The following is a 27,949-nucleotide window of genomic DNA, read 5'->3' as shown; positions in this document are numbered from 1 at the left end:
CACGCCCTTAACACCAATGTTACTATCTGTCATTGTTTGAGAAGTATTGAGAGATATTACAATAATAACGTCAGTACAAAGAGCCTATATATATGTATATATACATAACAGATTACGTTTGTGTTTGTACGCGTTTGCTGCGAATATTGCATGATTAATGATTGAGCATTGAATTACTACGGCGAACCAAGGCACCATATGTTCCATACATCAAATAGGTTATGTTTACAGACAGCTGGAACAGTATCTGTCTATCTGTCTTTTGGGAAATGTTAACGCGAAATTCTTGGTTACAGAACTTGGTGAACATTATCTACTGTAACTTATCAAACATTTTTTTTTTTTTTTGTTTACATAAAACCAATCTCCTTAACAAAAACTTACAGTTTAAAAAGTTAAGTATAAGGGTTGATTAAACGCCAAAAGGTACACAAATCAGCTAGTACACAACATTTCATTCATGCTTAGTTGATATAATTTAAGTAATTTTGCTGCATTAACTTTTCCTTCACATTTTTTAGAATTTATTAGATGTCACAGACCCTTATGCTGGCCAGTTCGTTCATAATATTATTTGGTTATAATTATGATAAAATGTATATTATATCTTCGTTTTTAAATAGGTACTTTAATTTAACTCTATTCCAAATTATTCTTCGGATTTATCTTTAATATGCCCTTTATTCTGAAGTTGTCACATCTTATACATGCATGTTAAAGTAGAAAAAGACAAAGTTAGAGTCGGCTACTGTTTAAATTTGAATCACGGATTAAAAGAATATTTCAGTCTTGAATTCGTCTTACCGAAATATTCGTGAGCACAAAAAACACATAGTTAATAACAAGTAGAGTATTCAACAATAATTATTCATTTCTCAATTGTAATTTAATTTTAAATTAAAATCCTGGAATAATTAGCTGTCCTAAAAGTATGCAATACTTATTTATTTTATATTACATAACATATATATAACATTGTGGGAAGAATACCTAGATTGAGAATGTAATTGAAACTATATTATTTGCGATAAAGCCAGATAATTATTACCTATTATTATAAACGTTTGACTACTTCATAAAATAACAATTACTTTAATCGAAGAATGAACTTAAACCGACGATTTTTATTAAAAATAAAATAAATAATTAAAATAAACAAAATGATTGATGTATGTTGGTGTAAGCATTTTTTTTAAAAAAGTTTTTAAATTTTGTAGCCTCGTAATTTTTTTTATTTTTTATAACGTTTTCTTTTTAACTTGTAATTAATAGTTTGATTATTATAGATTAATAGATATTAAAGTCAATCTACAGTGCTAATTGAACATATATTTTGTAGACGAAAATGGCCAGCATAAGGGTCTGTGACATCTAATAAATTTTAAAAAATGTGAAGGAAAAGTTAATGCAGCAAAATTACTTAAATAATATCAATGAAGTATTAATGAAATGTTGGGTACTTGCTGATTTGTGTTCCTTTTGGCGTTCAATCAACCCTTATACTTAACATTTTAAACTAAGTTTTTGTTAAGGAGATTTTTGTACCTTTTGGATAGATTTACATTTTTGTCTATTTTGCAAAGTTACATATTTGCTTTACTGTTTTTTTAAAATTTGGAATAAGCAATTCTATCATTATAACCTGATAAGGTGTTAAGTAGGAACTACCACTGGAGAGATCTTTTTAAAGAATGATTATAGTTGCGGTCCCCAAACCATCCTCAATAACAATTTTTTTGAGAAAGCCTTTTTATATAAAATAGGAAGGTATTTGTACGTAAAAAGCAAATTTAAACTGCGATTTCAATCCTTCCTTTTAAGAGGAGTAAGAAAAATAAACGGCGATTACAGTACTTCTCCCTAAAAGGCAAAGAGGCAAAGATTTTGAATCGAACGACAATTCATTGATGTAAATTGGTTCATTCATTGATAATTTTAACGATTGCAGTACTTCCTCTTAGTAGGTGTAAGAGCATGATGGCACTTCACAGCCATGTAGAGGAGCTTTAATCACTTCTTCGTGCTAAATTTTATCAAAATCGGACTAAGCGTTATAGAAATATTGGTAATAATAGTTTTAGAAAGGGCCTTACTTGGGTGGGGCAAACTCCCCTCCATATGAGGCATAGCGTTGAGACTTTTAAAGTGCAAATCTGTACAAAATTTCGATTCGAATTCGGTTCACGTTCATTCATGAAAATCGGTTCACGTGTCGATAATTTGAAACGATTGCTATACTTCCCCTTAACTAGTGTAAGAGCAGATCGTCGCTTTAATGTTACATAGGGGAGCCCTAACCCCATCATCCTACCAAATTTTATCAAAATCGGGCTAAGATTTACAGAGTAATTAGTAATAATAATTTTGGAGGGGGCCTTACATAAAGGGGGCTAACTCCTCTCCCATTCGGTGTACAGCTTCGAGACCCCCAAAAGGCACATCTACATAAAATTCCGAATCGAATGACACCTCATTCATGAAAATCGGTTCACGCGTTTAGGCGCTACGCAGTTTACAAAAAAGGTAACAACAACAACAAGAAGAACAAGAACAACAACAACAATTTCTGAAAATGCCGTTTTTGCTCATTTTCGGCAACTTTTTTCTCGAAGTCTATTAGGTCTGGGTGGTTGCAAAAAAATTACAGTTATAAATGAGGATTTGCCCTATATTATAAAGAAAATTTGGGAATTTTATCTTTTATAGAAAAAGAGAAAAAAATTGTCAAAGTTGGATGTTTTTCAACGTTACGCTTTTTCGTGCAGTTTTTGACGATCAACCCTTATACAACTGTCCTACCGGACAGTTTTAATAAGAAATAAAAAAAAAGTTATTTACTTAATAAGGTGGGAAATGCAATAAATTTTACTTTCCCATTTTTAGTTTTAGATTTTACTATAAATAGGAAATTTTATTGAGTATATTTTTTCGAAAATTTGAGTTATTTATCAAGAGATACTCAAAAAGGGAAAATTTCAGGGATAATTAGATACAGTGTTGCTGCTTTACATTCAACAGAATGTAATTTGTGATAGGTTAAGTTCCACTGAAAGGTTATCGAATAAAATTACAATCATTAAGTGAAAGTCGTGTTAGTGTTCAATTTAATTAGCCTCCCTAAAACAGAAATCTACATTCATGGACGATCGGACTTAGTCAGAGAGTGAAATAAATAAATAAAAGCTAGAAACGTTCTAAAGTTAGTAAACTCTTTTTCAAGTGATGAAGACAGTGTGTTTTTCCTTTTACAGCTTTTCTTTTTAGAGTTGCCACCAATTTAACCGAATGGAGAGCCTTTAATCCTCTTATCTGGAGGAAATAACAAGTCCAATGGAAGTCTACTTGTACGTGTGCTTTAAAAGAGCGAACAGAGTGTCTTTAAAAAGGGCAAAGAGATAAAGGTGACTGCCAAAGGTAAATTCGTAATTTCAATGAAAACACAAAATTCAACAAATTGTTTACTCCTTTTAACTTATTATATAACATTCAGCATGAACTTGGGTCTATTCATATTTATGCTGAAAATGAACTACTGGTAAAAAAAAAGGTGCCCCACAGTTGACCATCCTGGTTTGATGTTAGGGCTAAATCTTGCCCAGTTTACATAAAATAACGTGAGTAGAAGTGATTTCTATTAGATGAGGCTAAAAGAACAATTAAAGAAGAAGTTACGCTATTCATAAACTATGTATTCTCTAATGAGCTTAAGCTTCAGATGAGGTGGCAGCCTCTCTTGGCACAGGATTTATCACCAAATTTAGGGTAGGCGAATAATAATTATTTTTTTGAATAAAAGTTTCATAAGAAGATAATTTGTGTATCAACATGAGCTTTGAAGGTTAATTTAAATAAACGGTAAAAGTTTGCAAGTTTGCTTCTTATAGTTAGTGCTTTATTATTCGTAAAACCCGTCTAGAAATTCCAGTTATTTAGATTGGACATTTTGATGGGGAAACTTGATCAAATTTTGCAGATAAACAGTTTCCCAGGTTGCCATGGTTATTTCCACCGACATACCCGCTCACACTGTCGCATCCTCTATCTACTTTAAACACCCCTAGTACACCTCTGTATTACAAGAGGACTATAATACCTGGGTGTTGGACCAGTCTCCACTGGGAAACAGTACAAGTGGTTAAGTCGTAAGACTAAGAATTAATTCGCCTGGATTACCCGGGAACGGGATCCAATAATAGGATTACGTCCTGCCTCACGCGCCGTACCGGAGGATCAACACCAACCAGCCTGGCATTTCCCTAATAAATCCCCAAAACTAAATAGAATGTCCTATCGCCTATGAATACAAAAATAACTGCGTCCAAATTGCTTCATTTCTAAGGATCAGTTAGGATTTACGTTCTAGCTGTATGATTGCTTTTCTTTTTGCTTAATGGAATCGGAGAATATTTATTTAATTTTACTCCGTCTAGCGTATCCTCGCAGTTCAATATACTTTCTTTGGCGTAAACATTCTGTCTTAGAAAAAACTAAAATTTTTATCAAGTTGGCATTTAGAGCATCTTGACAAACATCTTGAACACTTAGGTAAAAAACAATTGCTTCCTCCTAGATACAGAGTAGAGGGAATGGTGAGCAGAAAACCAGAGGGACGGAGGCAGTCGGAAATGGTGAAAAGTGGCTACTCGCCGAAAGTTTCCACGGAATTACTCTGAAGAGATTGTGCAGATATTCAGATGAAGTAGGCATCCTGGCAGTGTACTACAGGAAATAAAAACCACAGACATATTCTTCTGCGAAGAAACGTTCACGCTTTAAGCTTTACCCATGGGTCTCGAATCGAAATGGGTCCTCTTATTTACGTGTATGGGTCGAATTAAAGTAAACTTTCGCATGACTTTCTGTTATCGCAGTTTACGTCATTCAATTTACTTGAAACTTGCAATTTGTACTAAAAAATATCTTCACTTCAACATTCTGAAGGGTAATACTTTCGTGAACTACAAAAGTCTATTTTGTGAAGGGATGTCTGACTGAATTATTAATTCAGAAAATGGCAGTGGCTGTAGGTAAGGTTTTAATTTACCACACACCGATATCAAGTGCATACAATTGCAAAAGCAGCACTACAAAAATGGCAGACAGATTACAGTAATGGTAATGAAGGGAGATTCTACAAAACTATGGCAGATCAGTTACCTAGACAACCATGGTTTAAGGGAACTGTCACTAATAAATGGGTTGTTACGACAATAAACAGGCTGAGAGAGCGAACCACGCGGTGTGTGTGGATCCGTATCTTCACAGGATCAACAAAAAGGTCCTCTCTCCTCTTTGCGTAGATTGCAATGAGGTGGAGGATTTCAAACATATAATAATATGTCCACGTTATGTAGTAGAAAGGAAACGAATGTTTGACGACATATACAGGTATTTTAGATGCACCATTCCGCTACGAAGACATAATATTCTCCAGCAACATTTATGTGCTTAAATCTGTAGCAGAGCTAGCTAAGAAATATGAGTGTATTTAAAAGTCATAGCCGAATTAGAATGAATGGAAGAAAATGATTAGAGAAGGATTACGGTGATTTTAATTTCGGTTAAGGTATAAGGATGGCAGGAATATAGAGTACTGATCCATCCATTAGTTGTAAGTTTGTATGTAAATAGTTGTATATAGTATAGGGATGAATGTGTGAAGCGAATGTATTTATAAGTAAGAATGGAGAGTGAGTGATATTCTAGTGATAAGCACCTAGACGATGCTGGCTGTATGGCGAGGGCCAATGCCAAAAAAAAGGCAAATAATAATAATAATAGTGGCTTCAAGCGGAAGATCTACTGGAATGTCCTGGAGTTCCCAAAATCCTTCGTTTTTGTAGCCTTTTTGTTGGGAGCTGTTCCCTTCCAGACCGTCTGCCTGGAAATAATAAATCTGAACTCCCTCTCATGAAGTTTTAATAAATGTACAGAATAAGGAAATAAAATTGGTTCAGAAAGCAATATTGCCTCTTTTAATTTTATTTACAATACACAGGTTGAACATCATGGGCGGTACCGAAACGGTTACGTCATGAATAAAACGAATACCAGCCATTAGTTCGCTAGAACTCGTATCATTTCATTTTGAATATTGGAACTTACTTTTATATTATAACAGCCACTACTCGCACAGTAATGGAAGTTTGATCCAGTAGAAGGAATTTCATTTTAGTTCTGTTCTCATATCCAGACTGCATTCTTAGCAGTATTACTTCCGTTATCTCCATCAAGTCATTCACTTTTAATAAAGCGAGTCACCCTGCCGAAGAACTACCAAAGAGGTTTGCTTTGATCATAACTGTGTGGTTTGGATCTCTCGGAAGATGTTATCAAACAGTACCTTGGTGAGGTTGAGGCTAAAAGAAATACTTTTTATTTTTTTTGAATTAAGGAAAATGTCCTTAAAATTCCGAATTCTATGTTCTGGTGCCCCCAAAAAAACTCTCTGGGACAGAGAAACACTTCCTCCATTGGCAATGTTGACTTGATCGAGAATGGTGATTTTATTGAAGAAACCAAACTTCCGTCTTAGTTGGAAATATGAAACGAAGAACACAAGTGTTATGTTACAAATATGAATATATAGGTTTCGTGACCGTAAATTATTCAATTAAGGATTCAAAATTGACTGTGGAATCGGTCCAAATAAAACGTATCTGTAACTCAACCAACCCGCATAGTCACGCCCTGAAGAAGACAATATATTTGTCGAAACGTTGGCAAAAAGACGAGTTTCTTGTTTTTATTTGGACCGATTCCTCGCCAAGTTTGAATCCTTAATTGATATGTTACAATTTGCGTGGAAAAATAAATAATCAAAAATGGTTTATTGAGTACAACCAGTTCTCGAACATTGAAGTAAATCGGTGCAGTTATTTTTAAGCTAGATGGAAAGAAGTAAAAATTCACGTCTCTAATTCACGTTTATGGCTGAGGAACCTTGACAGTAGGAATGCAGGAGCAATCTTAAACGAAATAAAAAGCTTAAGCTACCTCCAATTCGAACTTTTCGAGCCAACTGTTCATACTCACACAGAAAAACCTTCGTACTTCTGGAGACCTTCATGCATTTTCAGTAAACGTTCAGAGAACATAGGTTAAAAAAAAAAAATCACAGCTGCTTTACTAAAAATGCCTTCTTTTCAACAACGAGAATTCTATACTTATGCTAGGATTTTGAAGATCAAGTCAGCTAGTTTAGAAAGTAGGAGTTCATATGTTAAATATGGGAAGAAATGGGAAATCTTTGTTAGTATTACTAGAAATTCCTTATTTTCTCGTACTAACATTCTATTTCTGTGTCAACGCTTAATCATACACATTAGGTCGGCTAGTTTTTGAAGAAGTTCAGAGATTCGAATCCCGGTCCAAAGCCAGTCTAATGAGAATTTCACCATTTCTATTGATATAATGAAATTGATATAATGAAATTTAAAAAAAAAACAAATTTAATAAGGTAATTTAGTTTTTCCATTTTGAGTTAAAAAGTATTGACTCGGTCCTTCTTAGATCCTGTTTTATCATTTGCAGCACGACCTTGCATCTATTGATGATGTGTACGCCTGGTTTGCAAGGTATCTGTTAAGATAAATTGTGACTTTGTTCGCTATCTAGCGGATTTTTTAAGAACCATCTAATGGAAACAGTAATGTAACCTTTCACAATAAACATGAAGTTTGTTATATGCGATTTTCGCTTTAATTTTCTTAAATATTGGTTAAATTTTATGGAATACTCAGTGAAATTTGAAGAAAGCAGTCTGCCTAAATTTTCTTAATTTTTTTACGTAAGTTTCTTTTCATTTTATCTTAATCGAAATTGTTAATCTATATTTAGTACGTCGAATGTTGTTGAAGCTGTAAATAATGGTTTGGTAAATTTAAAAAGTTCTATTTCTGTGCTTTAAAAAATTTTATTGTGAAGTTTATTGTTGAGTTAGGAGTTATTTCAGATTTGTTGAAGTATGATTGTGATTCAAATATTTGACGTTTTCCTTCTGCCCTTCTTTAAAAATGATTTTTTTAATCAATAAGAAAGTTACTGTAAAATGAGACACTTTAAATCTTTTGTCACATTATCATAATATCCTCAGAATGGTCAAAAAAGAAAAGAGTAAGGCTTTTTCCCCTAAAATTTCCACGATTTCTTCTCCAAACCTAAATTATGAGGACTGATTTCTTCTTATTATTATTTGTTGTGCCTACCAGCTATGACTCTTCATTAAATAAGTAGCAATAATTCGTAGTTTGGATGCATTTAACCGTAAGCCAGATTCTCCTGACCAATTTTTGGTTTTGGTTTTCAGGTATCTTTCAGTATTCAAGCTAAAGACCTACCTATACCTTAAGTTTTCTAAGGGAGCGGGACTCGCTTTTCGCTCAAAAACCACAGTTCTTAAATGGAGGACAACTTTAAAAAATTTCACCCAGCAGCAGTCGTGTGTTTACTTTGTTTGTTTACTTCCTCGTACGAGCCACTTGCTTTCGTTTTCAGATATCACACCGCCTGATTTATTACCTTTGACTCACTGTTTCTTCCGGTGTATACTGTATACCTTTCTAGTATCTGGAGAGTTTCAGATTGAAGTTCGGAAAATCTGGATCCTATAACTGTAATCTCTACATGGTCATGACTTTTTCTTCCAGGTTCTACTTTAGCCTTCATTACCCATGAAAAATCCATTTTTGAAAATATTTGTTGAATTTTCGAATAAATTTTATCAATTATCATTCTTTATCTTTTGCAATAAAAACTTGATATTTTAATATCAAAAGATGTGTTCTTCAAAAAAATCTTATCTTTACAATTATATTTTTGCAAAAGTACCATTATTTTGTAGTGAGCGATAAGGTATCTTAGTTAGATAAAAGTCTATTTTAATTTATTTATTCATACAATATTGATTTAATTTATATTTTAAGATTTAATAATGGAACAGAAAAACAAAGAACCAAAGATCGTTATAATTGGCGGAGGAGTAGCTGGCGTAGCAGCTGCAACAAGTTTACTGGACAGAGGATTCGAAGATGTAACAATTATCGAAGCTGAAGATCGCCTGGGAGGTCGTATCTACACAGTTCCTTTTGGTAAGTTCAATCAGAATGTTAAAGTTATAATAATATTGTGTTTTGGAATCGAGAACATCTAATCTGGCTGTACGGTTGCCTTATTTACAAATCTGACAGTTCTACCTTGAGGAGCGGCAACCTAAGCATGCTCTTCAGGACGAGAGCCTTATCTCCTTGTAATAATCAAAGCCTTCGAAGAGAAACACTGCAGATTACGAGCGCTTCTTCTTCCTAAAACAATCAACATTTCTTTACTAACTAAATATAATATTGTTGACCAGGCACTAAACACGTAGACATTGGTGCACATTGGATCCATGGAGAGGTTGATAACGCTGTTTATGGTCTGGTGCATAGAATGGACCTTGTCTCAAGTTCTGGAGACTTCAACAATGTGCATTTCATAGCAGATGACGGTCGTTCAGTGCCTGCAGACGTTGGAATGTTACTTTTTGCACGATCTGGCAATCTACTTGAAGATGAAGAAGAATTAAACAATGCTACTGGTTCTTTGGAAGATTATTTAATTAGCAGGTATGTAAATATTTTATTATTTATTTTGCCCTGGGCGGGCATTTCTTGATTAGAATTACCCGAAATGTGATTTTGAATGGCAAGAGGAGTCGTTTGCTCTTATTTGGTAAAGATTGAGAAACGCCTTGTCACGTAGTACTTACTTGCTCTAGGGCTATACCGAATCCTCCCCCTATTCTTTGCCTATGTTTTACATCTCTGCTGCCAAGAACTTCCAATTTTACAGCACATCTTTTAAGCAAAGATCTGCAGGATGTTCGAGGCGCGAAAGAGTGAGGAATGTGGATATCAGGAAAAGGATGGGAGTGGAGAGAAACGTCCTGGAGATTAGAGAGGCTAAGGCACTCACTTGGTATGGACATGTGAGGAGGGTCCAGAGAGATTGCCTAAGGTGGTGATGGACAGCGAGGTGGATGGCCGAAGGAGGAGAGGAAGACCCAAAAGTGGGTGGAGGGACCAGGTGAGGGAGATGATGGCGGGATATGGTCTGACAGAGGAACAGGCAGACGACCGTGTCACTTGGAAAAAAGCAGTTACTAGTGATGGCTGAAGGGAACCACGAGTTGTGGAGAACCCCTTAGAAAAAAAAAAAAATCTTTTAAGCATTCAGTCAGGGCCTGTCCCTATTCCTGGCTTGGGACCTCCAGTCACCCCATCGAGTGAAATGTCTCAGTCATCGCAATCAAACAGACTTGACTTTCACGGAAAAGGTAAACAATGGCTAAACGAGGCTCGGCCGGCTAGGAAAATGAATATTACTGAAACTTCTCTTAAAAAACCTTAAATTCAATGTGACATTACTTCCTCTTGAAGTTTGTACTTCTTATTGCGACAGAAAAAAAGAAACCAATAATGAGTTTGATTTATTTATTTTTAGATGTAGAAATATGGGAAAACAGATGATCCCTGAAAATGATTTGCTGGAAGCGTTCCTTAAATGGATGACCAGTTTTGAATGCACCATTGAAGGATCTGATAAATTGAGCGACGTATCCGCCGCAGGACTAACTCACTACAAACAGTGTGATGGGGATCCCATCTTGTCCTGGAAATCCGGAGGTTACTATAACATTATTGATATACTACTGGTCAGTGTATTTTGTTTTTTTCTTTTATAAGCTTTTTGTTGATTGACATAAATTAATTTGGGGTTACTTTTTTCATAATATTTTGTTGCCTTAATCCAGGATTAATAAATTATTCAGTAACCTCTTTGTCAAACTACTGAGCCTATCTTTTAGGGGGTAACTGTTAATCACGCCACACAAAGTTATCGGAAGCACATATTCTAAATTTTGACACTGTTTTTAATATAAAATTTAATTATTATTCAATGGCACTTATTTAATTGTCTGTTTACAGTTCAAAAGTAATCGCCTATTTTTTCAGTCGAGGCTTAACGTCCAATTAGCTAATTTACGTCAGAGTAGAAAGCTCATACGTCACTACTCACATTCTGCCAATTAATTAACATTCAATTAGAGCAGCGTTTTCCAACCTTTTTTGGCTCGCCTACCACTTGGTAGTACATCATGCTAAATGGTTCCACTTCGTAAAAATGATTGTATTTCGTGAAAATTTGTTATTCCCAGTGTGTTATTTTATTATTATTATAATCTTACAAAGCTGTTCATGTTCACTTTATAAACTTTGTAAAAGTGTAAGATCTTAGTTTTAAAACTTTTTTTAAATAATTAAAAAATCGTGTACATATTTTTCTCTTCAAAATTATTAATTCATTTACAAAGTTCTTCTTTAGGATTATTATATTTGTGCCCAAATCTTCTAAATTAATTTCTTTAAGCATTCAACTATCTGTAAGTACCAATTAAATTTAATGTTACTTGGCACATTACAATCCAGTCTCTTTAAGCAGATTTTTATATAGTTATCATTTAAGTCCTATCACATGATAATTCTATTAAATTTTCTTTATCTTTTATTGATTATGATTTAGCTTTTCCTAAATTTTCTTTATAGAAGGGGTTTGCAATCCAATTATCATTTGTGTTTTGGGAAAATACTCCATGAAAGACAATTTTAATCCTGTTAAATGTGCTATTATATTTTCTCGTATATCTTGAAACAGACTAACCTTAATACTATAACCTACATATTAACAATTTTACTGTATAATATTATTAATTAAAATAACAGTTTTTATGAATTATAGGAAAAACCGTTTCTATGGTAATTTTATGATTTAATTCCTTTTGTTAATTTTTTATGTCCGCCATTATTGATTATTTTTCGCGAACCACCAACTAGCAACTCGCATACCACCAGTGGCACGCGTACCACAGGTTGGGAAACACTGAATTAGATAAAATGTAGCTACATTCTGGACTCGAACTAGGCATCTGTCCATACGTATAATCACTACATCAAACCCCTTATGCACATCTATATGCACCGAGCCTAAGTAACAATCAAGCAGAATGGCTTAGCCCATTAAACCAAGCTTTAATTTCTTACTACCGGTATGTGGAAGTCGAAATTTAAATGAACTATGAAAGTTGCTTACCTGTAACTTCTTTTTGAGTATTGATTTTTATAATTATAACTTTTGGGTTAGACATAATTTGGACATTGTGTTCTAAAATATAATTCCATTCTTTTAGCCACTAATTCCTACTAGCCTAAAAATGTAGCCAATTCCCACCAGTATCACTTAATTAACACAATATTATGGCTAGTTAGACTTTTTTTTTTTAAAAAAAGATATTTTCATCTTATGTTTCTTGTAATTTTTACTTCAATAGGGTACACACGAAAACTGTGATGGGCCAGCAATTTCTTTGGAAAATCATGTATCATTGAACACCGAAGTGATGGAAATCGACTGGAATGGATTGGTTGTTCTAATCAAGTGTACAAATGGGAAACTCTTCAGAGCTGACCACGTGATTGTGACGGTGTCACTTGGCGTGCTCAAGGAGAAGTATCGTCACCTTTTCAATCCACCACTTCCTGTAGAGAAAGTCAGAGCCATTGTGGTAAGTGGGTTGTCATTATTTTTCTGAGGGGATTCATTCTTGTTTAAATACCTAAAATTATGGAGTGTAAATTAGTTTTTTTAAAACCAATAAAGTTTGAAGTTTGTACTTGCGTGTTATTTTGATCTTTACACTATGTAGAGTTCTTCAAAATTGTCGAATTGAAGCAGTTAGTCATTCCCGTTTCTAGTTTATCATTCGAGTCTTTCCTATATCTGCATTGCATTGCATAGCTGTCCAAGGAATCACTCTTGGTACATGTTTCTCAAAAAGCCTTAGCCATTTCTGTCTTCTTTTCTTGATAATACTTAAATTGGGTTCTCAACAAATCCTCATTGGTCCACATTCCTCTTAGAAGGCTAAAAATCTCCCAAAGCATTTTTTCCTCAAATACGTTCTTAGGATTACCTCTCTTTCTGCTATCAAATTTCATCTTTCCTCTCAGACGATGTTGTAGGAAAGCCAGGAGCATACTCTTCTTCCAACGGCACCTGCATTGCCAATCTAGTGCCGCCCGGGTTGTTCCTCATTCTTGCTGCATACTCCAGTACACTAATTGAAAATATAGAGGTGCTTTCATTTGCTTTTCATCAATTATAAGTTAATTTTCATTTGCACAACATCGTCCTACGAATAACGGATCAGTCCAAGCAGTATGTACTTACGTTTTTATAATCATTATGAAAAAAGTGTATCTTTAAATTAAAATAAATCATTTTATCATTACATTGTTATTCATTCCAGTGAGTACACCATATTTTTTTGTTAACATTAAACTTAATGTTGGGCATTGCAACACTAATTTATACTTTGATTTCAGGGACTTGGCATTGGTACTGTAGATAAAGTCTACTTACGATTCCCTCACAGATGGTGGCCTGAAGATTGTTCTGGGTTCAGCCTGTTAAGAACCAGAGATCCTCCAGTTAATGCAAACGTACCAGACTTATTGTATTTAAGATTATTTGTTGAATTTACTATTGATCACAATTACAACTAGTGAAATATAAACGAAATCTTCTTTACTAGGTAGGATATACTTGGGAACATAAAATAATTGGCTTCTATGCCGAAAATAATGCTGATCCAACGGTGATTGGTGCATGGTTGGTAGGTGAAGCTGCCAAGGATATGGAAGTTCACTCGGATCAGGAAGTGATGGATGCTTGCTATCGGGAATTAAAAGCATTTCTTGATAATATATATGATATTCCTTATCCAGAGGAGATCATTAGGTATGTGATTTTGCTCCTTAATCTTGGACTAGCCAAAAACATATACTTCCCTTTTGGTGTCAGTAATAAACAAGTGTTGCCGTGATTAGTGTACTAATTATTTTTTAAAATCTATTATACTTTTAATTGAAAAGAAATACGCTGAACCTCAGTATTAACATGCAGAATATTTTTGCCAGGAGTAAGTGGTACTCAAATAAGCACTTCCGAGGATCCTACAGTTTCCGCAGCATCAACTCCGAAGTGTTGCAAAGTTCGGCAGATACATTGGCTAAGCCTCTTGTCAATGATTTCAATAAAAATGTAAGCTTGCCAAGTTATTACTTTTTATAAATAGTCATAGCTAACCAATTCTTTCGAGTATTTTTAGTTTATCATTTTAAACTTGGTCTGATGTAGATGTTATTCTTTGCTGGAGAAGCGACACACAACCATTACTATTCTACTGTCCACGGAGCGCTAGAAAGTGGTTGGCGAGAAGCAAAACGAATAGCTGATATGTACCCGACTGTGCCGCAAGAGTAAGTAGTTTTGTATCCAGCTTTCGAGCACTTTGGGTCAATGCATAAGGGTAAGCCTTCTTCTAAGGCAGGACTTCTTCTAGGACAGGGAAGTCTTAAGACTTTTTCAAAATAATTCATTCTTAAAACCAATCCATATCTGTAGATGCATTTCCAATATGGCAGACATTGTTTTTATGGGAAATGATGTGTTTTTCTAAGCGGCAGGTTCCTAAGGGAGCTAGAACTGTCATTAAGCATTCTCCTAGTGAACCGAATCCATTCAGTCCTGTCCCCTAAACTTTATTCAGTAGAAAAAAAAAAAAAAAAAAACTTGCGATTTAGAATTGTGTATGTTAAAAATGTCTACTACAAATTGTCTCAGTTTTGCTAATATTTTGATTGGTTACAATTTTTTTCTAGTTGGAAAAAGAAGATGCTGTCGCAGAATTTACCCAAATCCTCGTTGTAACAAGATTTATTAAATAAAACAAATTTAATATGTTTTAAATAATTTACCGACTGCTTAAAATGTGATCTATTATTTTTCAAGACTAGTCTTACTGCAAATTGAAAATGTATTGTGTATTTATAAATTTATTGTTATGGTTAAAAATTATGTTTATTATTTTTCTTTTAAAAATGTATCAATAATTTTTTCTGTATTTGGTTTGGAAGCTTAAGCTCCTTAAGGGGGGGGGGAACTTTATTTACAGTTCGGAATGGAGTAGATATGAGATTGACTTGATGAAGAACGTTTCCTTACTTTACGTCGACTTTGTTCTACGGCTACAACGTGTTCCATTCTGTTGTGACACTTTGCTCCTAGGCATCATTCAAGCGCGAGGCCCGTCAAGAGCTGTTTTAGGGCAGCCAGCCACGCAGTTAGCCAGGAATGTATTGAGATCTTTAGGATATAGTCAAGTGAGCAAATACACAACATCAAATAAAAACCAGGCGTTCTTCCCTCATTCATTCTTCTTAGGCTGGAAACATAGTGGAGCGGCGAGCAAAGCGGCGATGATAGCGAAGAGCAAAGCGGCGAAATCAAACACAAGTAAACATATGGGACCGCGCATAGTGGCGAGCAAAGCGAAGATAGAGCAACGCTATCTCTAGAGAGTAGAGCGAAGCGTTATGACATGTTTGATTTCTTCGCTCTCATCGCGCTCAATTTGTGAAGGTTATTTTTCAAAGGTTATGGATATTGATATATTAATTGGTTTAGTTTGTTTAAAGAAACCTCTGTGGGGCCATAGTATTTGTGAAGCTACAATAGTTTTTAATAATTAATAGTTTAAATTAATTAACAATTAGTAGTTAATGGAGAATTCAGGTAATTTTTGCTACATTTAATTTGGTTCTCAATCCCTTAATGCTAACTTTCATCTAAATACTAGGCAAAATGAAATTACATTTTCACGTCCTACTACTTCTGATCAGGACGAATTCTCCAATCCTTCTTCTGTAGCGTCCTACTACTCCAGTTTTTCAGATGAACAACATTAATTTACGACAAATCATGGTGTAGTGATTTAATAAAATTATTGTGTTTTTTTAATTGACTAATTTCTTTTTATCTGCATATATTTCTATTTTGTTTTTATTTATTTTGATTTTCCTAACCTTAAAGTAACTGCTAGGATTAATGGGGTTACACAGATTTGTATCTAGTAAATAACCTACATAGTTAATTTTTCTATATTGTGCCTAACTCATGTTATGAGTTCTATTACTCAAAAACAATAAAATTTGATTTTGATTAATGGGGTTACACTGGGCTAGTATGTAATCAAATGTTGATAAGACATTCGAAAATACGCATGAAACTTGCCAGGATGCTCCCGAAGTTGATGGTACAAGTGATGAAATTCACCAAGTTCATTTCTAGACTTATTTATGTCATGCACACTGCAGCTCCTACTACTAAGCTGCTGCAAATACCAAAGTTTCAACGAAGAATTTTCATATAAAAATAGTTCCTCCATCTTGTTTTGTCAAAAGGAGAACGCGACTAAACTCGTCACTATGTGCATGCGACTCGTTTGCTCGCTGCTCGTCGCTCTCTTTGATTTGAAGCAGCTATCATCGCCGCCTTGCTCGCCGCTCCACTATGTTTCCAGCCTTAGGAGCCCTTACAACTCACTGTCCGATGATGGATCACTATGTCCAGCGAGCGAACACTGTCCAGATGTCGTAAATGCTCTGAATAAGGCTCGCGGTGCGCCCGACTTTTAGATGTTGCCCTCAATAAATAAAAAAAACACTTCAATAAAACAATAACTGTGGTATATTTTGTGTTTGTTTATATATAGTTATTTTGTATAAATATATCATTTATATAATTTGTTTTTTATTATTATTGTTTGTTTTTTTGTATATATATACTTTTTTTTATTTTACATAATGTTACATTTAGTCAAGAAATCACTTTATACAATTATTATTTCTTTTGAATTAAAAAAAATAATAATAAAATGGCCTAATTTGAATTTCAAATGAAACAAAGATTCAACAACTTTGGGAATTTACCAAAGAGGTGAGGTAAATCAAATTTGTTATTCAAGTAAAACAAAATTGCATAAAATGGAATAAAAAAATTAAAAAGTCAAAACAAAATTAACAATTAAACAATAAGACCAGAAGAGAAAATTTTTTCGTACACAATGGTTTTGTTTTATACAAATCTATATTTACAAATAATGGCGAGAAATCTAGGAAGAATTGAGTTTTTAACTCTCACATTATAAGGGCACCTCGTTTTTTGTTTTTTGTTTTGTTTTCTTCACTTTAGGACAAGAACTTTGTTCTTGTCCTAAAGACATTTTCTTTTAAATACACAATTTATTGTTTAATATACTTCGATAAAGCGAAATATATCCTCTATTTTTTATTAGCAACGTATAAAAAATTTGTTTTTCTTCCTAATTATAATTAAAAAAACTTTGTAACTTCATTTTTCGCTTGTCATAATTTTTAAAATAACAGGATATAAATTTTTTCATTTATATAAAAACAATTATTTACAAAATTGCGTCCAATATTATTGTTTGTTTACAGTCCGTTTTATATTTTTCTTTATATTATTTAAAAAAAAAACAGAAAAAATAAAATGGAGCAAAATTGGTTAAAAAAAATTAAATTAAAACAGGGAATATATAATTAAATGGTGGGTGGTTGAGTGTAAGAGTTTTTTTTTTTTTTTTATTAAAACGGATTTGGACGGAGATCAGAAATCCGCATCCCAACCAGTGAGATCATCCGCCGGTGGACCATCCGCATCCGGTGGATATTCGTCGAAATTTGATGTATCCGTAACGCTGCGCACTTTTGGTAAAATTGGCGGTGTTAAAGTACGCATGCGTAAACCTTCCCAATTGAAACCATCAAACCATCTGTAAAAGAAATATGAGTATAATGAAGATTAATTAAGTACAGTTTAAGTTGCTCGGTTGACTGTTTAACCAGAAATAACTAAAAAGGATGGTGCAAAATGGCAGCATGAGCAAGATGCAGCAATTATCAGAATGAAATTAAAACCAAATTAGAGAATATCATTCAGCCCCCTCAGAAAAAAAACTTAATTATTAAATAGGATGAAAAAATAATTGCCATTTCAGTCGTGATACATTTATTCTGCCGAGCTTTCGACCTAGGGACTAGATCATCTTCAGGGCTAGTTTACAAAGTAATATTTTTACGTTACAGGGTTGGTGTGTCTTCTGTCTTGTCTGGTCATTGAGTCCATGAACAGACAAGACAAAGACACATCAACCCTCTAATGATGTAAAACAGTATATTGTAAATTAGCCCTGAAGATGACCTAGTCCCTAGGTCGAAAGCTCGGCAGAATAAATGTATCACGACTGAAATGGCAATTATTTTTTCATCCTATTGAAAGTATGAATCAGTCACCAAAAAGAATGAACAACAATTTATTATTATATCACTCTCGATGAAGAATCGTCGAAGGGAACATGTTAACCAGTTAAACATGAAATTTAGTTTTTTAAAAAAACCCCACAGTGTGTGGAATTAAAATCAGACAATGGACGTGTAGTGTATATACGTCGAACGCAGGGCAAAACAACCAAAAGTTTACAACGTCGTAATAGTCACTGCATGCAACTTTTTCTGCAATCTCTCTGGGGCTTGAGCATTCTGTGCTCATTCAAAAATCTTGCACCACTTCACGTATGCATTGCTCTAGTTAACTAGGGACGCCAATAGCTTTTACAAGAAGAAAAGAGCTTTTAATTCTGAGCAAAATGAAATCATGCTCGAACTGTGAGGTCTGAATCTCTATCTAAGAGGTAAAAACGGGCATTGCACAAGGGTTGAGAGCTTCTATTTGTGTGCCTAATTCCCCAATCTCTAATGCGGAGACCAAACATGTACCAACCACTTATCCATTTGGCTGACTCCCACCGCAGTTCTATTGGGTAAGATAAAGGAAACATCCCACCAAATAATATTCTTATTGTATTTTATTAAAATTTTGAGTTTTTATAGTTAATGGCAATTCTATATTTTTCACAAGGAGTATACACGTGGAACGCACCGTAATAGAGATTTGGTTTGACATGTATACACGACAAACACGCTTAACTGGTTAAACGATTCACAAATAAAGCATGTTTATGACAATAGCACCCAGAAGACAGACCTCTTTATTATGTTAAAACCAAAATAGAATACTTCGACGTCAAAATAATCTACCCACTAATTAATTCAAAACACCTGGAAGTAGTAGAAAAGTTGGTCAAAATTTACATTACTCACAGCTGCCATTTTGGGTGAAAAAGAAGAATCAAGTAAAAGTAGAATAGAATAAGTACTTACTTATGTTTTTGTATTTCGCTAATTCCACCTTTTTGGTAACCAAGTCGTTCCGCAGGGTTATCTCTGAAATTGATTTAGAAAAAACTTTAGAATAGTTTAATAAAAAAGTTCTTTTATCCAACCAAGAACTCCTAAGTTGGGGGTCATAACTGACTGGGGTTGACTTTAGCGCACAGGATAATGTCTTTGTCCGAAAGTATCTCGCGAGATGAACGACCAAGAAAGAGAGCTCAAAAAGGAACTACGTGATGAGTAGCGCAATCTTCATTAAGGTCCTTCGCCAGAAGAATTGACTAGTCCTTCTTCAGATCATTCTCCTCATTCTACAGCCTCCCACATAAACAGGACCTACCACGCCATCATTTCCTCCCATACGTGATTAAGTCATCCAGAAATTAACAGTTTCCTTAATTACCATCGATAATAAAATGAAAGAAGAGAAAAATTACCTGCATAATTTCTTAATGAGATATGTTGCGTTCCTGGTGATATTTCTTGGAAACTCAATGGCATCTATTCCTTTCAGGATGATGTTGTAGGTTTTCATAGGGTCTGCCCCCGTGAACGGCGGGGTTCCTGCAAACAAATTAAATATAATCATTGGTCACTCTCATTTACAGCTCTACTTTCTCCAAATTGGCAATTTTCATTTTTCTTATTAAAATAAGTTTTTATAAGTTGGAATGAGTACTTAATTAACTATGTTAAGATTAAGATAACCTCTCAATATACTGTAATAGTAGGAGATACCTACCACTTTACGAGTAGATTTGTCAGAACTGTTCGAAAGTGCCTTCGTCGATTTTCTCACTACAAACCGAAGCTTTTTACCTATTATTTAATTAACTTTTTAAAAGTTAAATTCATTAAGGGCATTTTGAAAAGAGACAGGTTTAGATTACCTCTAAAAAGTGCAATGTACAAAGTGCACTAAGAAGTTCAAAAGTACAATATGCACTTTAACAATTTGGAGACAAGTACGGCTTACTTATTACCCTTAAATTTAACTTACTTTCTGATGAGAAATCTGGTGCGTAGATCTTGAAAACCTTTCTATTCTTTAAGCCAAACGTTTCGACTAGGCTGAAGACTGAATCTGGAGGCGGAAGGAGCACTGAAGAGTATAACCACTAATACTACCTCCTTGTGGTTATAATCAGGTTCTTAAAATGGCCGCTGATATTGTTGCAGTAGTAATTATAATGCCTTCTCTGCATAGTAGTAGGTGACAAGAAATTTAGCGAGTTTAGAGTGTGATTTCAAACTCAGGATTATGGCGCAACACTTCATAGCACTTAGTGAGGATTCAGTAATTCAAGAAAATGGCATATTGAGGGAAGCCCAGCTCATCCTAACATGAACTTTCCAGCGAAGATATAGTTGCACTTAGATCAAGTAACTGGAGTAATCAGAGAAAAATTTTGCTTCCTTGAAGCGACATAGTTAACCTAAACTTGCCCTTGAACTTGAACGAAGTAACAAATTAGATCTTTCTAGGACTTTACGTTTTTACGTTTAAAAAAATATAAACTCACTTTCCTGAGTTTAACACTTTCATTTAACACTTCTACCTGGTGGGATGTTTATGTTAAGTAAGTAATAAGTACAAGTTGTGGAGGTGTTGGCCAATAACCTTCTATAACTCCACATCATTCTCTTGCCCAGTTCCTGAAGAAGGACAGCAGAGATAGCTTCTTGGCCCCAGTCGACCATTACAACAACTTTTGTAGTAACAAAGGCCAAACATCCAATCTATTCACCAGTCAACAATAAGTTTGTAAGTAACACTATGAGCACTTACCAGTGAGCAATTCAAACATCAGCACACCCAAGGACCAATAGTCTGCGCTGATATCATGGCCACGATTTAGTATCACTTCGGGCGCTACATACTCCGGCGTACCACAGAAGGTCCATGTTTTCCTACCGTGCTAACAAGGAAGAAGAAGAAGAAGAACCAAAATTTAGAAAAATACTTTGCTTACAAGAAAAAAAAGAACAAGAAAAATGAATAATTACAATGGGAGTTTTTACCTGTAATTTCTTTGCAAAACCAAAGTCTACCAATTTGACATAACCGCTAACGTCCAGTAACAGGTTTTCAGGCTTGAGATCTCTGTAGATGATATTCCTAGAATGGAGATAGTCGAACGCTTCTATTACGCAAGCAGTATAAAATCTAGTGGTGCTGTCATCGAAATGGCCTTTGTCCCTGCAATCAAATTAAAATACATTTTTTTTCAATTACAAAATTGAAATTGAAAACATATTTAATACTTCACATTATCTAGTGGTTATGTGGCCATAACCTACCTGAGGATGGTCCAGAGTTCGCCTCCTAAACACGATTCCATCAACATGTACAGATACTTTCTATCTTTGAAGGTTTTATACAACTTAACAATAAATTCACAGTTCGCTTCGCCCATGATCTCCTTCTCGGACATAATATGCTGCTGCTGTCTGGTTTCCACAATCTGAAATTATTCAATACATGAAATAATCAATGGTAAAAAAAGGTTATCTACTAAATAATCGATTATAAATATCTAATAATCGATTATTTAGTTATTGAAACTTCAGTATTTCCAGTACATAGTCAGAAGTTAAACCAGGACTTCTAGTGCTTGAAATATAATGTTTCCGGTACCCTAAATTTTCCCCATTTCCAGATAATTTACAAACACTCAATTTCTTAAATAAAAAAAACCACTTCTTTTACTAACACTGCCAACCTCAAAACTTCCTAAGCGACATTTCACACTATTGGTAACTGGAAAGAACTAGTTAGAACTCGAATCTAATCTGCATAACTGGATTTCTGAAAATTTTGTTCACTAATTGATATTTATTCATAGATTTCTAAGTTAATGACTGAAGAAGAAGTGACTAATTAGTTGTAGCGGCTAGGTGTGAACTAGTCAGGTAACTATTTTAGTTCAATTAGCACATCCGCAATATTGGAAAAATAAATACCGTAATTTTAGAACTTGTTCCTCTAGGAAGTCACAGCTGACCAATTGGAGAGAGAGAAAGTGACGATCTAACGTTCTAACAGCGGAAAGCTGAGGTTATTTAGTTTCTCATAAATAGATCTTTTCTACGAGAAACTTCATGACTCATTTAATCCAGTCCTTAACGTGACTAACCGAATAAAAAAGTTTGAATAAAGACTAAATTAATTGTAGCTTCATGATTTACGTCTAATATAAATTCATCATGAATCGTTCGGCGACTGAAAAAAATTAACTGTTAGTATGATGCTTAACCCGTAATTAATGATATCATGATTAAATTTTGTCTGAATTTAATTGACTTCGAAGAAATTAACAAGAAAATGGAATTTTCAATGTTTACTTACGTGATTTCTGTCAGAAAAACTAGTTTACTTCTTCAACGTTCCGTGAACTTACCACTGTTACAAGTGATTATAACTTTTTTTTAAAAGTTAAAAGGATCTCGAAGGGATAGGGTAATCGAACCCAGTAACGCAATAAATACGACTTACATATCTTAACTAGGTTAGGTTAGGATAAGCTATCTTTTTTGGCGCCTTAGAGCAATTGCAAAAATTGAAACTTAAGGAATTACTAGATTAAGTGAATTTATAACAGATTTTTAGTCTGTAATTAGTTTTTTTAATAATTATTAAAAAACAAAACCAAAATAATAAATATGGATTACTAAATTTTGTCTGGCCTTGTTAGAATAATTGCCTGCTGGTTGGCGATTATAAGATCACCAGCTGATTAATTTTAACAATAAATTGTCCCACATTCTGTGGCGGTAATTAACAGAGTGAAAGTCAGCTGTGACAATTGGCTTCATCGCCGTCGAATAGGTTTGTAATTTAGCCAAATTCATATTTGACTACAAAAAAATATTTTAATTATATTTTTTTATCAACTCCATCATTATCTTTTATTTTTTACGGTTTACGAGAGGCTGAATTTGGCCAAACAGAAACAGTTAAAAGTGGGTTACAAACATTATTGGCGCCAAAACGTTCACCTAACCAAATAAAATCTTTAGAGGTAGTTGTTACAGGCATTTATTTAAAGTAAAGAGATAATGGATTTGAAGAGCTCTAATTAAGGTGAGAATATTTTTAAGAGATTTGATAAAGCGAGAAAATGTTATCTCAAATTTGGACAATAATTTTGTGGCGGCTGGTTTAATTTTAAGCTCTAAATATAAACCGGCTTTAGAGTGATAAGTGGCAAACTGACATCATCAACTGTCGTGAAATTTCACGCTCTTTCCATTGGTATAGCTTTACCCAAGAGGAAGTATGGCAATCAATAAAAAAGCCATCTTGGGCAAAAAGGTACTCAAAATTCATCTACATTTGAGGCCACTGAAGGTGGAGCTAATTCCGTGGAGACGGTAACAGCTAGAGAAGAACCCTACAGCCCTACAAATCGCCTTGGGGACCCTTCTTCTCCTCTATCCCAATCAGTAATCCTTCAACGCAATATATTAACCAAATCAATCAATCAATATCAGAATATTTCTATGAAAACATTAATTGTATAAAGAAAACATTATAATCTGATTATGAAATTAGCCTAAACAATCGGAATGTACACAACTTGGCTACAAAATGGTTGACAATCAATTTTATTTGTTAATACGCACCGCAGCCTTGACACCATTTCTCAAGACTTATCAACTCCAGAATGTACAAGAGTTGGTAATTAGAGAAATAGGGTCTTCATTAGTTAGTTTGAAATATTTGAAGGTTTTATATATATATACTTTTTTTTTTTGGCTTTAGCACACATTATTGAGCTGTTGCAAAGCGGTTTGTGCTCTTTTTTTTTTTTTTTTTTTTTTGAAAAATGAGTTTTATCGCTGCAGTTTCCCGTCATTTGGACGGTAAAAGTAAAGCCCCATTTATCGTCACTATTGAAATTAACTTCAACTACAGATCGATTTATATTTTGCAGTCAACAAGGAGAATCGATACACTGTACCATCCCAGCGATAGATCGCACTGAGTTACTTTTTATACACACAGACATTTTTTTAAAAACAATTTTTTCAAACTAGTTCCTTACGAAAGAGAAAGTACATAGTTGTACTTCCGATTAAAGAGTAGAAGTACGTTCGAATATTACGATGGAAAATAGTTGAATTTGAAAAATGAAAGCCCATTACACTAAATCCAATTAGATAATAAAGGAAAAGGAAATTAGTGTACTAAAAATAGTAAGCCATTTAATGGGAGTCCATTTAATAGCTTATTAATGACCCTATTTTTAGATAAACTTAATTATGTCTAAGATAAGATTATTTAGAAACATTTCAGCAGGCCCATAAAAATCTTCATAGTTACCTGACTCTTCTTCATTTGTTTTAAAGCAAACGATCTGGCAGGATCGTGTGCTATCTGCACCAGTTCGACGCGTCCAAAACCTCCGACGCCCAGTGTAGCCAATACTCGCAATTCGTTCAGTCGCAGACCTTCGAACTCTTCGTTCAGTCTACAAAAAAAATTTTTATAAATAAATTACAATAAAAGATATGGTAAAATCTACACGCAAATGTCACAACAATATTCACAGAAATGGATAAAGGAACTACGTCAGACAAATATAATGCAAGAACATTCAAAAACAGCTGGGAAAATTACCAGACCTTCTCTTACTGCAATCAGCTGAGGAAACTATTTTGTTTCAAGTTCCGGTTTGACAGTAAAACAAAAAGCGTAAAGCAAAGATGCACTTCCGAGTTCATCGATCGCCAGTATCAAATCGCCTAAAAATCAGCGTCGTTTTTACTAAGCAAATTATGTCCTGTTTTTCCTGTCAAATAATGTTATAGAGCAGAGGTCGCCAAAGTGGTCTATATAGAACCCCAGGGGTCTATTAAACAAAAGTAGGGGGGTCAATCTGAGCCAGGGGGTCGAAGGAAAAACAATTTCGAACCCAATATAGCGGAACCTTGCAAAGAAACACCCATTGCACACCCATCTCATTAATTAAGAAGCAATACTGTAGTTTATTTTACTTATTTATAAAACAAATACTCAATTAAAGGGTTACATTAAATTAAAGTTTGAAAATGAATGAATTATAATTACAAGTATCATTTATTTGTCATTAACTATGTAATTTGTGCTAACTTTTTTCAATTTAGTTTTAACTCCGTAATTCAAATTACAACAGTAAAAGACCAACTCTAACTTTCCCTTTTTCTTTATAATGTGGGAGTGAATATATGTAATGATTATTCAGAATAAAGATAAATCACAAGAATAATTTGGAATAGAGTTAAAATGAAGTGTCTTTTAAATACTAACTATGGTGTTGAGATACATCTTTTATTATTCTAACAGAAAAATATTTATGGGTGATAAAAGGCCAGCACAATGGTCTGTGACATCTAATACATTCTAAAGTACTAATGAAATGTTGGGTACTTGCTGATTTGTGTACCTTTTGGCGTTTAATCAACCCTTATACTTAACTTTTAAAACTGTAAGTTTTTGTTAAGAAGATAATTACTTATTATTTAATAAATATTAAGGCATTTAAATTTCAACATTAAGATATTTTTCATAAAACTATTTGTTACACAATGTAAAAATTACTTTAATAAAATGTTTAAAAACATAAAATAAATTTACAAATACAGTCAGCCTAATAGTTTTATTTTTAATTAACTGAAAATTACTTTTATGATGGGGGGGGTCGATGGAGATTTCGAAAAATTATATAGGGGGTGGTGCATGATCACAAAAAGTTTGGCGCGACCCCTGTTGTAGAGGAAGTAGCGGGTTTAGAGGAAATCAAATGATTGGTGTCTTCGAGTAGATGTTTGGTCAGATTGATTTTCCGTTTTTTATTTTTTTGAGTATTATTATGCCCAGTATCGGACCAATTTGAAAATTTGTACTTTTTCCGGAATGTGGGGCCTCAAAATGGACATTTTTGGTCTAAACTCAAAAATACTAGTAAGAGAAAGTCTAAATTTTAAGCACTAAAAAAAAAAAAAATATATATATATATAAATATTTAAATTTAATTGTACAATTACTCAAATTAAGCAGAAAATTTAAATTAAAACATAAATTACTTAGCGAGCAGTGGGCCGCATTTGAGGCACAGCGTGATTAATCCAAACTATAATTAATTAAATATTAAATATTTAAAAAAAAATACAAGTATGAAAAAAGAGAACATGCGCCTGCGCCAACTACTCGCTAAATACCATTTAGTGCACCTTGTGAGTTTACATTGAACTATAAATTAATAATAATATAAATTAAAACAAAATTATTAAATTCTACACACTTGTTTCTTCTAATTTTCAAATAACAACCAAAAGGATGTCCAGAAAATTGTAGATAAACACCCAAATATGGAAACTGCATGCTGGAAATGTCCCTTATTATAACCTTACACTTGTCCCTTTTATAACCTTAAACTTTTTTTTTTTGTAAACACTGACATTATTTTGTAAAAAAAAAAGAGGGAAACTACAGTTTAGAGTTTAAGGAGAACAAACTTTTTTATAGAGTTTAAGAGGTAAAGGAAATTACTAATTAGAAACGTATTAGGCAGTCTTACCTGTGGCGAACTGTTCAATCCAGGTCCCATGGTAACGATTGTAAAGAACAAAGAAGAACTCTAATTTAATCAGTTAGTATTCCCCCACCTAGCGCTTAATTAGTAGACAGCCCCAGTTCTTAGAAATAGACAAGCAAGAACATCACATCCCCTCTCTTTTCTTTACGGCTCCTTAGACTTATAGTCCATTTTTTTTTTTCTTTATTTAAGGCGCGTCACAAACACCTGAGGCTATTGGCGCCCCGGAGCTTTTTCCAGTTCCACTACCGGCCTTTGGACAGTGTTCTCTCGTTTCAGGCAACACTATCACATCACCGGACAGTGTAGCTGTAAGAAGAAGAGAAAAATCTAAGGGTCAGCAGCTGCGGATTCGAACCCGTGATCTCCGTGTGGGAATCCAGCATTCGCTAACCACTCAGCTACCTCTTCCCAGCTCAGTCTATCATTTGAGCAGCAGTAATTGGGCTAATCTCTGCTTTTAGAAAGAGAAAAGAGAGGAGAATCGTGATTTAATAAAAAAAATAAAATACTAGAAACATAAGACTAAGAGTGCGTGTACAAAAACTTTGACTAAGTGATACGTGATGAGGCACGCATGTATTTATCCAGAATACTACACTATTATCTAGTGTAAACAAAGTAACAGAATCTCCTGATAAATAATAGGTACAAAAAGGAAAAGTTAAAACCATTTTCCATCCCCTCTTAGCAAATCTGGAGAACTCCACTGAGACCATTTTTATTGAAAAAATAATCGTACGGGTAAATTTCCATGAAAGAGGCGTGGTAGCACTGTCAGGTTTCCACGCGGAAATTTTGAGGGGGGGAATGAAAGGGCGAACTTACTGCAGTCGAGCGAGCCACGGGAGCTCCAGGGTGAATCCCTAGACTTGATTAGTAGATAGATAGATTAAACTAGGGCGGCCCCAAGGCCTACCCCTTCGGAGATCTATTGTGGCTCCCCTTACTCTAAAGCTCCAGACCCTCCAAACCCGTCCTTTTGATCACACTCTTAATGCTGGAGAGCGACTCTTGGGTAAAGCTCTCACAGGCCTTGGTTTTCACCTCCCCGAGAAGTAACAACCTTAGACAGACGAGCCCCTCACACTGACACAAAACATGCAGAGTGCCGTTTCCTCCTCTTCCTGACAGAACCTACAGAGGCTATCATCTGCCAGGCCACAGATTAGTAGGGGT

At 34.3% G+C, this 27,949-nt stretch overlaps 2 protein-coding genes across 10 annotated transcripts in view; one reads left to right on the top strand and one right to left on the bottom strand.

Annotated features, from left to right (window-relative positions):
* Window positions 1-3,036: 3,036 nt before the first annotated feature.
* On the top strand, window positions 3,037-16,692 carry LOC141458269 (spermine oxidase-like). Of its 2 annotated transcripts, none has more exons than XM_074136024.1 (10): window positions 3,037-3,414; window positions 8,925-9,089; window positions 9,353-9,605; window positions 10,483-10,693; window positions 12,368-12,601; window positions 13,422-13,538; window positions 13,631-13,836; window positions 14,016-14,139; window positions 14,236-14,357; window positions 14,760-16,692. In XM_074136024.1, the coding sequence occupies exons 2-10, from the start codon at window positions 8,933-8,935 to the stop codon at window positions 14,806-14,808; spliced, it is 1,473 nt and encodes a 490-aa protein (XP_073992125.1). In that variant the 5' UTR covers window positions 3,037-3,414; window positions 8,925-8,932; the 3' UTR covers window positions 14,809-16,692. The 2 variants fall into 2 exon arrangements, with proteins under 2 accessions (XP_073992125.1, XP_073992124.1); XM_074136023.1 differs by lacking the exon at window positions 3,037-3,414 and adding an exon at window positions 7,633-7,789.
* for (cGMP-dependent protein kinase for) overlaps window positions 16,609-27,949 on the bottom strand; it is a 334,414-nt gene continuing 323,073 nt past the window's right edge. For all 8 annotated transcript variants that reach the window (XM_074136016.1, XM_074136017.1, XM_074136013.1 and 5 more), the window contains 7 exons: window positions 24,517-24,664; window positions 21,492-21,655; window positions 21,213-21,390; window positions 20,980-21,109; window positions 19,628-19,754; window positions 19,179-19,241; window positions 16,609-17,731 (listed from right to left, as the gene is read on the bottom strand). In XM_074136016.1, the coding sequence (XP_073992117.1) occupies window positions 17,566-17,731; window positions 19,179-19,241; window positions 19,628-19,754; window positions 20,980-21,109; window positions 21,213-21,390; window positions 21,492-21,655; window positions 24,517-24,664 (976 nt within the window). In that variant the 3' untranslated portion in view covers window positions 16,609-17,565. The remainder of the gene's footprint in view (window positions 17,732-19,178; window positions 19,242-19,627; window positions 19,755-20,979; window positions 21,110-21,212; window positions 21,391-21,491; window positions 21,656-24,516; window positions 24,665-27,949) is intronic.

The sequence above is a fragment of the Rhodnius prolixus genome, unplaced genomic scaffold (assembly GCF_049639745.1).
Source record: "Rhodnius prolixus isolate KJV_2025 unplaced genomic scaffold, Rpr scaffold_5, whole genome shotgun sequence".
Classification (NCBI taxonomy): domain Eukaryota; kingdom Metazoa; phylum Arthropoda; class Insecta; order Hemiptera; family Reduviidae; genus Rhodnius; species Rhodnius prolixus.
This window is presented reverse-complemented; position numbering and strand designations above follow the sequence as displayed.